Source organism: Peromyscus californicus, unplaced genomic scaffold (assembly GCF_007827085.1).
Source record: "Peromyscus californicus insignis strain IS unplaced genomic scaffold, ASM782708v3 Scaffold_5__1_contigs__length_169319896, whole genome shotgun sequence".
Classification (NCBI taxonomy): domain Eukaryota; kingdom Metazoa; phylum Chordata; class Mammalia; order Rodentia; family Cricetidae; genus Peromyscus; species Peromyscus californicus.
In genome coordinates this window covers 1006601-1020939 of record NW_026294573.1, presented here as the reverse complement: position 1 = coordinate 1020939, position 14339 = coordinate 1006601, and the positions used below count along the sequence as shown (strand labels likewise).

The 14339-nt window shown below is 50.8% G+C and overlaps 1 protein-coding gene across 2 annotated transcripts in view; it reads right to left on the bottom strand.

The window, feature by feature from the left end:
- Positions 1–13679, bottom strand: part of Prkcz (protein kinase C zeta) — a 117755-nt gene extending 104076 nt beyond the window's left edge. The window contains exon 1 of one of the 2 annotated variants that reach the window (XM_052718440.1): positions 13522–13679. In XM_052718440.1, the coding sequence (XP_052574400.1) occupies positions 13522–13664 (143 nt within the window). In that variant the 5' untranslated portion in view covers positions 13665–13679. Of the gene's footprint in view, positions 1–3806; positions 3904–13521 lie in introns of those variants that run through there. The other variant, XM_052718441.1, reaches the window with a different exon arrangement.
- Positions 13680–14339: the final 660 nt, after the last annotated feature.

Genomic DNA, 14339 nt, shown 5'->3' with positions numbered 1-14339 from the left:
AGGATGCAGGCACAAATCTGTTAGCTTCATTTGCATAAAACACCATAGTCAAGCCAATCCCCAAAACCTTGAAGATGAAAACCAGGGCATGGTATCCAGAAAAAGGAGAGGAGAATAACTGATAATTAAAGCAGCTCTTGAACATCCTGGTAGGACCTGACCCACCTCCACCCCAGTGTAGCAGTAACAATTCTGGAAGGAATGTTTCTTGGCAAATCAAATCTCAGAATGCCATTGCCTTTTATCTTGTCATTCCCAAATGGGATTCAGACCTCTAGTAGTAGGAGATGGCTCAGAGACATGCCATGGCGGAGGAAAATGAAAAGTGTGTGTGGGGGGCAGGCTGCTCCCCTTCATTCCTTATAAGGAAGGGCAGGCAACAAGTTTCCATGGAAACTAAGCAGGAACCACACCCTCACTGACACTGCAGTAAAAATCAACTCATGTCTCACATCCATGGAGAGAAAGGCTTAGGAAAGGAAACCTGAAAAGCTCTGAAACGGAAATGCCACCCAGGGTTGCTGTTGACCCCTTCACTTTCCCACTGGGCTATCTAAACTGGGTCACACAACTGCCTATAAACAAAGTCTTTGTCCACTGACAGTATTCAGAGCACCTACCCAGCCCCCAACAAACCAGCAGGGCCTTCAGGGTCCTACCTGGCCCATGGATCTCACCCACTCTGTAGGACCAGATGTCCCAGCTGCCCTCCTTTTCCTACAAGACCAGCCAGCCAACCCTGCACAGGCCCCCCTCCCCGCCACTTGCCACAGGAACTGATCCTGCTCCTACTCGCCACAGCCTGTAGAATCATGGCAGGAAACAAAACTGAGGAACAGAGAGACTCCAAACACCAAGCCCCCTTCCCCAGGCACCTGTCACCTGATGTCACCCTGACAAAGTGCCCACACTGCCCAGCATACTCAGCATTGGCCAGCCTTGAAACTGGGAACTCTGGAAATCAGGTCTGAAATCCCTCTCTTGGACTGTAGCACGAATCTTAAAAGGTCTTATTAATAAAATCAAACCCGGAGCCAGGTATTGGGTTAAAGCTGGAAGATCAGAGAAGCAGAACAAGCCACAGCCACCTCACCTTGCCAATTCCTCAGTTGATCCTGTTTCCTCAGACTGGATGCCTCTGAGTCCTCATCCAGAATAAATCTCAGCTGAACTGTTGGTCAAAACCCTAAAAGCTTAACCAGCTCTAGTTCCTGGTCCTCACGCCTTATATACCTTTCTGCTTTCTGCCATCACTTCCTGGGATTAAAGGCAAGTCACCATGCCTGGCTGTTTCCAGTGTGGCTTTGAACTCACAGAGATCCAGATGGATCTCTGCCTCTGGAATGCTAGGATTAAAGGCATGTGCTACCACTGCCTAACCTCTATGTTTAATATTATGGCTGTTCTGTTCTCTGACCCCCAGGTAAGTTTATTGGAGTGCACAATATATCAACCACATTGGACCTCTGCCTGAACCCAACTGGAAGCCATCCTCCACCCACACCCTTCAGTGCCCAGAGGACAGGTGTGAGACCTCGGTGCTTTGGAGGTGCCACATGAAGCTGAACTACCACCCTGGTCACATCTCACCTCATGACAAAACTCTAAGCAAGAGTGTCTCACAGAAGTTAGGACCAGCCTGGATGGACCACCCATTCCTGACTTTTGCACCTTCAAGGACCATAGCAGGTCCTCCAACATGAAAGTTTGTAACAAGAGCCTCAGGAGGGAAGACCCACCATCTGTGATGTCTGAAGTTTCAGAAAAGCAGGCACCTCCGCTTTGAATGTCACCTGTAATCCCCTGAGAGCACGGTGTTGCCTGCCACCCCCCAAGTAGAGGTGACCACTGGTGGCAGCACTCTGATCTCAAGCCTCAAAGGGACCGAGGGACAACAGGAGGGCAAACGGCCGTCACATTACTGTTCTAAGGACAGGACTGTATCTATGACTCAGCTGTGGCTCCATCACCTTCCTCAGGGCTGATCTTATCCCATGCCCCCAGAACACTGCCTTCCCGGACAGAACTCCCCCCCCCCCCCACACACACACACAACCTTCACAGCTCAGACAGTATCTCTGCATTTCTTACATCACTGCCCAGGGGCTCAAGCTCTAGAGAGGGACCCAGCTGGCCGATTTCAGGGTAAATGGGGAGGAAGGCTGGAAAGGAGCCCCTTCCAGGGGAAGATGAAAGGAGAGGGGTACAGAGGGAGCGGGGAGTGGGGGAGTAGGCAGAAAGGGAAGAGGACAGGAAGGGGTGGGGAAAGGGAGAGGAAGGGGTGGGGGGGCTCCACTTTTGTCCGCTGAGGAAACTGGAGTCAACAGGTTGAATTACACTGCCAGTAACCAAAGTGCTCCCCAGGGGCACAAGGGAGGGAGGGGTGGGCAAGACTGACAAGTCCAGGACAGGGACACTGTCCAAGGTGAGCCATGACTCCAAGATAGTGGCTGAAGCTGCCCCAAGGGAAGGGATCCCATTCCCAAGGCCCTGGGCTTTAAAGAACCGACCCTGAACATGTGTTGCCAGCTTGGGGGTTCCGGGCAGAAGGGACAGTCTCAGCATTAACAGGCTCACTACAGAATCCACAAGCCTGAGGACACAGCTAAGCGGTCCCTTTTAGCAGGGGCACTGCAGGCCTGAGTCAAGGCTGCAGACTTGACATCTTCGGATGGGGCGGCTGCGAGTCCCCCAGAGATCTTTCTTCCTCTGGCTCTAGCAGGAACCCCACCTCTAAGCCCAGCATCGCCAGAAGTTAGCCATAGTGAGAGGGAACTGTCTGGAATATTTCCATAACAAACTGTGGGGCCAGGCAGTCCCTGAGGCTGGAAAGCAAACCTCTGCCCAGGCAAGGAATCACCTCTTGTCTCTGTGGCTGGGATCAGCCACTCTGTAAAACTCCCAGGAATGCCGAGAGCCCAGTTCAGTCACAGGGCCAGCATTCCACTCCACTCCCTTCCTCCTTTCCAAGAGCAGTGACCGTCGACCCTTGACCTGGGAGTATCCAAGTCAGTTCCAGGAGACACAGCACCGGCACCATTGGAAGCAGTCAAATCGTTAGGCCTCCACCGCCTTCTGTCTACACAATCAGAGCAATAAGATCATGGGATTCTCCAGCCGAGCCTGGGCGGACCAGCCACCAGAACACAGGCTCCATCAATCCGCTCCCATCACTCAATGCTCCCGGGCAGCCATACTGACCACTGTCAAGTGCCCAATGCCTCCATTTCCCCTAAAAGCAAGGCGGAATCCAGGGCTCAGGACCGAGGCCAAATCCCAAAACCACCTCCAGGGAAGTGACGGAATAGTCCATCATTCGTGTCCTTAAAGACAGCGTAGGACCGTATTTTTTCTGGACATCTCCAAAAGTTCTCCTGTCCCCCAAACAAAAGTCACGAAAATGTGCCCTTATGTTCCCACAAGGGCAGGCATTCTTGTGGATGCCTTCACCTGGCTCAAAGGTTTTCCTTACATTTAAACCGAGACCGATTTAAATAATCTTCTTGTTGTTTTTTTAATGCACCAGAAGTTTTCACAATCTGATGAAAACTTTTGACATACAAGTTTGTCCTTAAAGTCCCTAACCAACTGCGACCATGGCGAGGAGCGCAACAACTCGGCCTACTGCGCGCGCCCAGAGAGCAATACAGACCCGGAGCGTGCCCCGCCCTCGAGGCTTCCCTCCGGCCACATTCAAGGGCACCACAGCAGCTCCCTGCCTCCCTCGCGCGCAGCAACCCCCGACGGCCCCGGGGCTCCACCGCCGCGCGCCCCGTTTTGCCCACCGTCGGGCGCCGAGCGCTCACCCGCCGTAGTGAGCCTTCAGACGGACGCGGCCGCCGCTCCCGTCCATCTTGGGGTCCGTCCGGCTGGGCATGGCGCGCTCCGCCGGCTGCCGTCAGCGCCGCGTCCAGGTCGCTCGGGCCATGGCTAGCGGCCCCGGCAAAGGGCCGGGTTGCCAGGCGGGGCGGACGGCGGAACGCGGAAGGGAGCGCGCAGCGCGGGACCGACGGCGCCGGCCGCGCCAACTCCGCGGAACTTGGGAGGCGTGCGGGGCGGGGGGCGCATTGGGCAGGGGCGGAACCTGGCCGTCTAGACGGCCAATCCACGGGGCGGGTGGCACCTGTAGCCAATGAAAGCTCCTCGGGGCCTCCACCTGAGCCAATCCTCGGGGGACCTCACGGCCGCGGCCCAATGATGAGCGCACAGGACGGACTACCTGTCGGGCGGAGCGCGGCCACCTGCGGCCAATGGGAACGCGCGCGGTGTGGCTTTGCCCGGCAACGAGCGGCGACCTGTATTGCCCAGGGACTGCCTGGCCCCTCGGCACAGTCCTTCTGAGTCTCCTGGGACTGTGGTGCCGAAAAGCCAGACAAATTTGTTGGAGGTGCAAGTTGTTCGGCGCTTTCAGACCCTCCGCATGTGAACTCTGCGAGGTACCGGAGACTGCAAGGAGCTGAGCACCTAGTCAAGATACGAGCTGGTCTGGCTCTCCGATCCGAGCCCCCCAACTGCAGCGGGAGACATCCCAGACAGGGAAAGCCTGTCTGCACTCGCTGCCTCTGCTCCAGTTCACTTGTCGGCCGGACAGATCTGGGCAATCGCAAGGCATTCTTAGTTCTTCGTTTTACATTCCACACGTCCCTGGTTCTTCTTGGTGCCAGGCACTGGGGTGACCCTCGAAGGCCGAAGAGACGCAGCTGCCCTAGTCTTGGATCCTGTGTTCTCCCTAGAAAACACCTTTTGGCAGCCTGCTGGTTATCTACTTCAAGTGCTGCCACACACACGCCCCACTCCCCGAGACAGGGTTCCTCTGTGTAGCCCTAGTTCTGGAACTCACTCTGTAGACAAGGCTGGCCTCCAATACTTGAGATCCACCTGCCTCTGTCTCCCGAGTGCTGGAGTTAAAGGAATGTACCACCACCGCCCGGCTTCAAGTACTTTTTAAACGCTTCCTCCTTTAAAAAGAAAAAAAAAAAGTGGCACACCTGTAATCCCAGCATTAGAGAAGCTGAGACAGGAGGACCTGGAGCCATAGGCCAGTCTGGGCTACATCCCAGGAGTGTCTCAGATAATTAAAAAAACGAAAAACCTTTTGACCTCTAAACCTGATGGTTTCTCAGTAACCTCTGTCCAGTCTCCTGAGCTGTATACTACTCCGTATCCTCACCCCGTCTCTGCTTGCTTTAGAACACTGCTCCACCTCACTTTCACCACTCACTCCAAGGCTATTCGTATAATCATCAACTCTCAATTAAAAAAAAAAGTTATGGGACAGACTTCCACCATGCAGCCCAGGCTCTCGAGTGCTGAGATTACAGATGTGTGCGACCACACTGAGCTCTCAGACATGTGTTTATCTTAGTACTGGGAACTGAACTTAGGGCCTTGCACATACTAAGCAAGTACTCTACCACAGGCTACATCCCTTGATTGTTTTTAAACGTTTTGTCTATTTTTTAAAGATTTATTTTTATTTTACGTATATGCATATTGTTTTGCCAGCATGTGTCTTGGTGTGTATTTGCACACCTCATAGATGCAGTGCCTGAAGAGGCCGGAAAAGGGAATCAGGCCCACCCTGGGACGGGAGTTACACTCAATTGTGAGATGCGATGTGAGTGTGGGAACCAAACTCAGATCCTCTGCAAGAGCAGCCTGTGCTCTTAATCACTGAACCATCACTGCATGTGGAGACCCACAGAGGTTTCCTAGTGAGAACTTACTCAGAATCTGGGCTTGCTTTACCTAGCAGGGCTGCATAATTGGTGATTTGGTCACGGGGATGGTTACCAGGTATTTGGAAGGGTCCTGTACTTGGCTGTACGGTGTGCTTTGATCTTGAAAGTGGGAGGTCTTTTGCCTCTCTCCTTGGCATGTTATAAAAAGCCCTCTCTTTTCAATAAAGGGCGAGGCTGTTGGGTATTGATCCAGGCCCTCCCGAAGCTATCCTGTGTTTCTGTCTTTCTTCTCGTCATCTAGGTCTCTCTTTCTATCTGATATTTTCTTATCCTTCTCTCCTCCTCCTAAGAACCCTAAAGGCGGTGGGAAAGGTAGGAGCTGGACTCCCACAGACTCCCACAACTGCAGCTCCTCAACATTTATTTTATTTCTTGAGACAGCACCTCACTAAACTGCCTGGGCCAACGTTGGATTGTCAATCCGTGTGTGCCTCAGTCTTCCAAGTAAGATGGCAGGTCTGAATTAGGCATTGCTGCTCGGACTTTTTTTTTACTTTTTTGTTTGCTTTTTGAGAGAGGGTTTCCCTGTGTAGCCCTGGAACTCTCTCTGTAGACCATGCTGGCCTGGAATTCAGAGATCTGCCTCCTCTGCCTCCCAAGTGCTGGGATTAAAGGCATCCCCTACCATGCCCCGTTTATTTTTGACAGCAACAGGCAGCTACAGGGTGCTATTCTCCAAAGCTCCACCTACTTCCTCTGGTCACACAGCCTTTATATTTTACTTTTTATTTTTGATTGTTTAAGACAAGGGCTCCCTATGTGGCCCCAGCTGGTCTAGAACTTGTGACCCTCTTGACTCATTAAGCACTGCTATGCCCTGTCACATGACCTGTCAATTTGGGTGCCCAGGCCCTCAGATATTGGTGGCTTCTCAAGCAGATGCTCTCCAAGCCTTGACCAAGCCTCATGTTCCTCCACATCTTTCCAGCCCTCCTTCTACCTGCATGTTCCTGAAAGTTCCCTCAGCATCCTCATTCCCAGGGCAACCATGGACATCCCTTTCCTCCAAAGGCTCTATACCAAAGCCCCCCCAACCCCAGTCCCCTCCAACACCTTACATACCCCCTGCTAATTCTCATAGTTTCACCTTCAACACTGTAGCATGAATCTTAAAAGGTCTTATTAATAAAAACAAACCCAGAGCCAGGTATTGGGGTGAACGCTGAAAGATCAGAGAGACAGAACCAGCCACAGCTAACCTCACCTCGCCAGCTTCTCAGCCAATCCTGTTTCCTAACACTGGAAGCCTCTGAGTCCTCATCCGGAATGAATCTCAGCTGAACTGCTGCTAAAAGCCTGAAAGCTTAATAACTTCTAGTTCCTGGTCCTCATGCCTTATATACCTTTCTGCTTCCTGCCATCACTTCCTGGGATTAAAGGAGTGTGTCACCATGCCTGGCTGTGGCTTTGAACTCACAGAGATCTGAATGGATCTCTGCCTCCAGAATGCTAGGATTAAAGGTGTGTGTGCCACCATTTTCTGGCCTCTATGTCTGTCTAGTGGCTGTTCTGTTCTCTGACCCCAGATAAGTTTATTATGGGGCACAATATATTGGGGAACACAATACCACCACACATATTCTTGCAATCTAATCCTAGACCTCCCTCTGTGTTCACTATGATCCTTTGGTTTCCCTCTCTGTGCTGGAACCATTGTACAGTGTCCAGATTCTTAAAAAAAACAAGCCAGTCCATGCTGGGGTTGTAGTCCAGCATTTTTTTTTTTCAGAGCTGAGGACCGAACCCAGGGCCTTGCGCTTGCTAGGCAAGTACTCTACCACTGAGCTAAATCCCCAACCCCAGTAGTCCAGCATTTAAAAGCCTCTGGTAGAAACTGGAGAGGTGGCTCAATCGTAAAGAGCACAGTTTCCCTTCCAGAAGACCCAGGTTTCGATTGCTAGCACCAACATCCATCTAAGACTCCAGTTCTAGGAGATCTAAGGTCCTCTTCTGGCCTCCACGATTACAAACACACTTGGTACACATTCACACATCCTGGCAAAACAGTCACACTCATCATTTTATTTTATTTTTTTATAATTAAAAGTCTTCAGTTGGTCCCCCTTGCTCTTGAATGAAAACAGGCTCACAGGACCTGGGATCCCAATCGTGGTTCTAGGAAAGTCCTGCTGGCCACCCATGCTCCCCATGCAGAGTCCTACCTCTGTCCCTGCAGCCACCTGGAACCCACTGTAGTGTACAGTTTTTGGTACTTCCTGATGTATTGGGAAGAATGAGATAGGCCTTTGGTGAGCTAGGCAATCTGATGGGGAGGGATGATGGCACCTCTAGAATTTCCTCCCTGGCCAGCTGACCACTGGAAGAAACAGAATAGTCCTGTCCCAGTAGGCAGGATGGACTACTGGGTGTGTCCCCCAACTAGGTCCCACTGGACACAAGAGCAGGAGCCATTGGGAGTTTTTCCAGCCTGGGTGACCCTGGCCAAGGGAGTCTCTGTGGGAGCCTCAGCTCTGGGAGAGGAGACCGGGGTTACTGAAAGCCGCTAGTCCTGGAGAGGCAAAGCTGGGCTTGTTGGCTTTTGGAGGGGTTCTGTTTTCCATGAGGGTGGGGAAGGGCAGTGGATCCAGGTCCCAGTCTCAGACCATGTACAGCCAGAAGGGGGCCAGGAGAGGTGTGCAATATACTAAAGGCTGTCATCAGAACAAAGGGCTGAGAGCCCTAGGGTTAATCCCAGTGTCCTAAATCCCTAGAACCCACCCATCCCTCCCTCTGGCCTTCCTCTCCTGATGCTGATATTTGCAAAGCAAAGCACCCCCAGGCCTATGGAGGCAGGTCATAGCAGTAATTCCCACAGTCAAAATCCCAACCTGTGAGGCTTCAAGGTGAAGGCACCTGCAGGTTTCCCTGTGAATAAAGTCGGGGTATTGCCTGGCAGTAGATGACAGTGTTTGTTCCCAAATGACTAGTGACTCCCCTCTCTGGCTAGATAGTCCCATCGTCTCTCCAGGCACCTGGCACCCAGTTGTAATGAATGGGATTTCTGGGGCCACATGGGCTCCAGGGCCTCAGGCTCTGTCCACCAAGGGAGGGCAGGGTTACCACCAGCTTCCACGGATATGAGACCATTACCAGTCACAGTGTGGTAGAATGGCAGGCTTCAAGAACTCCCTCCAAGGTGGGAAGGGTGTGGAGGTGACCCTTGGAACCAGAGAGTTGAAGCAGACCCAGGGCAGACAGAGGGAACTGGCTGGGCAGGTGAGGCCAGATCCTTTCAGATCCACCTCCTACAGTTTCTGTGGTTCCCCAAATTTCCACAGACACTGTATACTCCCATAGTCACAAACACAGACTGCTTCCCAAATGAAGAATGTTTGCTGGTGGTAAAAATAGAAATGGATTTTTACAGATTCAGTTTCGGAGAAGGTGAGTTAGCCAATGAAGCCCCTTCCCTGAGGCCCGGCTGCATAGAGAGGACCCAATTGTCTGTTTTTTCACTCCCATCTCTTGGGACCAGCTTATGGGAGGTGTCTTACTATTGCTGTAATGAATCACCATGACCAAAAAGCTTGGGGAGGAAAGGGTTTATTTCACTTACACTTCCATATAGCAGTTAATCATTGAAAGCAGTCAGGGCGGGAACTCAAACAGGGAAGGAACCTGGAGGCAGGAACTGCTACAGAGGCCATGGAGGAGTGCTGCTTACTAGCTTGCTCAGACTGCTTATAGTACCCAGAACTACCAGCCCAGGGGTGGCGCCACCCACAATGGGCTGGACCCTCCCACATCACTAATTAAGAAAATGTCCTTCGGGCCTGCCTTCAGCCCAATCTTAGGGAGGCAATTTCTCAGTTGAGGTGCCCTCCCCTCAGATGACTGTAGCTTGTGACATAAAACCAGCCAGCACAGAGGAACAGGGTAGACACTTCCACCAGGTGTGGGTGAGGACTTCTCCCTCCTCCCCGGGAGGCATGACTCGACCCTGCCCAGGCTCCCCTCTGGGTCTCTGGTAGCTAATTCTCACAGAGTCTGTGGGGAAGGGGAAACATTGCTCATCCTTCCAGATGTGAAGCTGACCTGAATGGGCTGTGTGTGTGTGTGTGTCTGTGTGTCTGGCAGGGACCCATCTGCTACAGGAAGGACCCAGAGCAGTTGCTGACAGGTGCTGGGCACTCAGCTGAGGGAGGCACCTCAGCAGATGTTTCCTTTCTTTGTCAGGGATCATGGGATTTAGAGAAACCAACAGATGTGACAATAACTACTGCGTTCATTCATTCATTCATTCATTCATTCATCGGATGTTGCTTGAGGTCCTATTAAGTGCAGTCATAAGCCAGGATTTTCTCTTCATGCAACCTGCATGCCAGTAGAGACTGGCCCCTGTCAGTTCTGTGGGACTGGAGATGTGGCTCAGTGGTTAAGATCATTTGCAGCACCATCATGAGGACTGCACCCACATTGCAAACTGGCTGTCCAGCCCAGCTCTGTGAGAAAGTTAGAGGCAGGAAGAACACCGAGCCTTGCTGGCTTTCAGACCAGCCAAGAAAACTTGCAGGTTCAGGGAGAACCTTGCCTCAATAGCACACAAGTACACATGGCCAGGGTTTCCTTTCTATTGTTGTGATAACACCGTGACCAAAAGTTTATTTGTTTTAGATATCGTTCAAAGTCAGAGTCCGTCGAGGAAGCAATGGAGGAACTCAGCTGTCCTGGCTTGCCCAGTTTGCTTGCTGATGCACCCCAAGGCCACCTGCCCAGGAATGGCGCCTCCCACAGTGGGTTGGGCCCTCTCACACCAATCAGCAATCAAGAAAATGCCCCACACCCCAGGGCTGTGATGGTGCATGTCTTTAATCCAGAGGCAAGCAGATCTGAGTTCCAGACCAGCCTGGTCAACAGAGGGAGTTCCAGGACAACCAGGGCTACACAGAGAAACCCTGTCTCAAAAAAGAAAAAAGAAAATGCCCACAGGCTTGCCTACAGGCCAGTTTAATGGGGGCATTTTCTCAATTGAAATTTCTTCACAGAATGACTCAAGCTTTGTCAAATTGACAGAAAACCAACATACATACAAATACACCCAAACGTAAACAAACAGATGGCAGGGCCGGGTGTGGTGGTACACACCTTTGATCTCAGCGATAGAGAGGCAGAGGCAGGCGGATCTCTGTGAGTTCAAGGCCAGCCTGGTCTACAGAGTGAGATCCAGGACAGCCAAGGGTGTAGCTGGAGCGCTTCTCTCCAGGTCCCACCAAACTCCCACAGTCCCACAACCCACGTATAAAATAATCAGACGCTTATATTACTTATAAACTGTATGGCCATGGCAGGCTTCTTGTTATCTACTTCTTCTATCTTAAATTAACCCATGTCTATTAATCTATAAGTTGCCACGTGGCTCGTGGCTTACCCGTACCTTACATCTCGTTTGTCATAGAGGCGGCTTGCAGGTCTCTCCCTCTGCCTTTCTGTTCCCTCAGTTTTCCTCTCTGTTAGTCCCACCTATACTTCCTGCCTGGCTACTGGCCAATCAGTGTCTTATTTATTAACCAATCAGAGCAACACGTTTGCCGTACAGAACATCCCATAGCACAAGGGCTACATAGAGAATCTTTGTCACAAAAACAAAATAACAACAAAAACAAAATCCTCCCCCCAAACCTAACTAACTAACTAAATAAATGGATGGCAGCTCTGTTGGGTGTGTGACCAGGCCCTGGAAAAGGCTGGCATGGGAACCTAACAACATATTACAGGGGAAGGCCTGTGCCCCTGGGGAGTCTGTGGAAGCAGCGGGGAAGAGGAGGACAGGGAGTGGGTGAAATGGTTGGGGAACACCTCAGAAGTTCTATGTGTACAAACCCAGTTTTGCCTCGACTTTGCGTTTCACCTACACTGCCGGTGATTAGAGACGAAATTTCTGTACCAAGCCTTTCCTGTCCACCATGGGCAAGTGTAGTACCAAGCATTTCCAGAAGGGTGCACAAGAGGGACGCCGCTGAGGAAGGGCCTGGCTCTGCTCTTTACCCCATCCTGGTGCTGGCCTGGGAGGCGGGGCACCATGTCCCACTTCCTCAGTGACCACAGCTCTGGCTGACTGGCCTCCCAACACTGTCAGGTGGGCTCTGTGTATCCATCCCCACACAATCCTACTTCTTCACCTTCCAGGCTCATAGGATGTTTCCTGTGTCTTCAGTTCTGTCTCTCCAGCCATCTGTCCTTCCAACTATAGTCCTTCTCTCCACAGCACAGTTTTGTGTGCTGATCGTCCCTGGGATTTTTGTTTTGTTTTGTTTTTTAACTCTATGGACTGCTAAGGCAGGCCTCTGGGTGCAAGCCTGTAAATCCCACCTGTTTAGTAGACTGAGACAGGAATGTTGAGTGTTCAAGGCAGCCTGAGTGGCACAGTGAATGTAAAGCCAGACTGGACAACTTAATAAGATCCTGACTCAGTAAAAACTAAAAATGTGGGGCTGGAAATGTAGCTCTGTGGCAGAGTGCTTGACTTTCATAATGAGGTCATAAGCTCGACTTTCAATAATACCACAAGAAGCAAAGTAATTTTTGTTCTTTTGATTTAAATAGTATTTTGGCTTTTATTTACTATGTCACCAGAAATTTGTTCTATTAAAACTCTCCCAGAAATTATTGCAAAGAATTATCCTATAGCCTTATACTTATATCAAAACTAAACATAAAATACTTCTGGGGATATAGCTCTGTTGGCAGAGTGCCTAGAACGTAGAAAGCCCAGGCTTCAACCCTGAGCGCTGCATGAGCCAGACATGGTTGTACACACCTGCAATCCCAGCTCTCAGGATGCAGTGTGACACTCCTAAGAGGTCAAGTACTAAGTGTATCTCACCTCAAAATGGGCTGTCAATACACTTGTTGAAAAAAAAAAAAATAGGCCAGAGCTGAGTGTGGTGGTGCATGCTTTAATCCAGCACTCCGGAGGCAGAGGCAGGCGGATCTCTGGGACTTCAAGGCAAGCTTGGTCTACAAAGTGAGTTCCAGGACAGCCAGTGCTGTTACATAGAGAAACTCTGTTTCGACAAAACAAAAAAAGAAAGAAAGAAAAAAGAAAAATAAGCCAATGCAATACGGAATCTGAAAAAAGAAAAAAAAAAACACTGTTCAAAAATTGAGAAACTCAAATAAAGTATGTCCTTAATAGTATGGAAGTGTTAGGTGTTCTGTACTGATAAACATGCTATGGCTATGTGAGATATTAACTTAGGGGGTTGTGGTCAAAGGATGAGCTGGAACCCTGTGTATCTTGCAATTGTCCAAATTAAATTATGTAATCCTTTAAAATTTTTCACTTATTTGTTTATTGTGTGTGTAGCGTGGAGGGGTGTGTACCTGTAACACTGCACATGTGGAGGTCAGATGTCAGCTTGTGGGAATCCTCCCCTTCTGCCATGTGGGACCCAGAGAGGGAGATCGGCCTGTCAGGCTTGGTGGTCAGTGCCTCTCTCCTCTGAGCCATCACACCAGCCCTGTTTTTACATAATTCTTTAAGTAAAACATTTTTTCAGAAAATAAAAACCTGTGGGCTCTAGACCCTATGACACTGAGTGTACACACGCCCCTGCATGTGTAATGTGTATGTGTAATTCCTCTTTGTGTGTGTGTGTGTGTGTGTGTGTGCTGTATCTGGATGTTTTGAGTGTGGGTGACACTAGGTCAGCAAAGGCAGAAGAGCTAAGAAAAGTTGTGGGTTGCTGGGTCAAGAAGCTAGAGAGAAGAAAAGCTAGATAAAGGGGAAGAAGGACTGTGAAGTAACTAACAGCAAACCAGAGCCTTCCCACATACTTACCAGCCCAGCTGGAAAGAGAGGCCCATATCCTGCACAGGGCACAGTTGTCTCCCTTCGCACTGGGGCCTTAGCATCTCCCTCGGATGTGGAGTCGTGACTTTGTTCTGTAGGTCTGGGAGGCTCTGTACTTGTTTCTTGGTCATGTGCTCCCAGGGTACAGGCCTAAGACTTGAGAGGCACTGGACCTGTTCCAGGGTCACATGGCTGTAGAAGGCAGAGCTGAGGCTCAAGGTCCCTGCAGGTATTCCAGGCCACAACAGTGCAACACACATATATTCACTTCTTTTTCTCTACCTTGCCTGAGCACAGAGTGGGGCTCCTCCTGCCTTGAGGCCTGCTTGGGACCAGGATCCAAGCCTGAGTTAGAGGCTAGGGGCATTGTCCGAGCATAAGAACACATAGGACTACTGTGCTACACCAGTCTGGAGGCCTCTGAAAACAGACTGGGTCCCACTGCACCTCCCTGAGGACTGGGGTTATTTAAGACCCAGTGGAGGATGAGGAGGCTCTGCCAGAACCGTGTCACCATGGCAATGACGGCAACAGCTCCAGGACTACATGCTCTATTTTAGCCCCATGAAAATAGAGTCACATTAACTCAAACAATCACAGGAGAATGCTAAAAGGTTTCCCAGCCCCCAGCCTGAGCCCCTTAATGGCTTTATGCAACCCGAGCGCTGGGGGACTTGGGTATCAAGCTGCCTGGGGCCAGTGGGGTGGCGGTCAACCAAGCCGAGCTCGGGCCCAGAATATGTATGAACCATTCCTGGGTCAGGCTGGCAGGCTGTAGATGTACAGACAGCCAGACATTGTCTAGG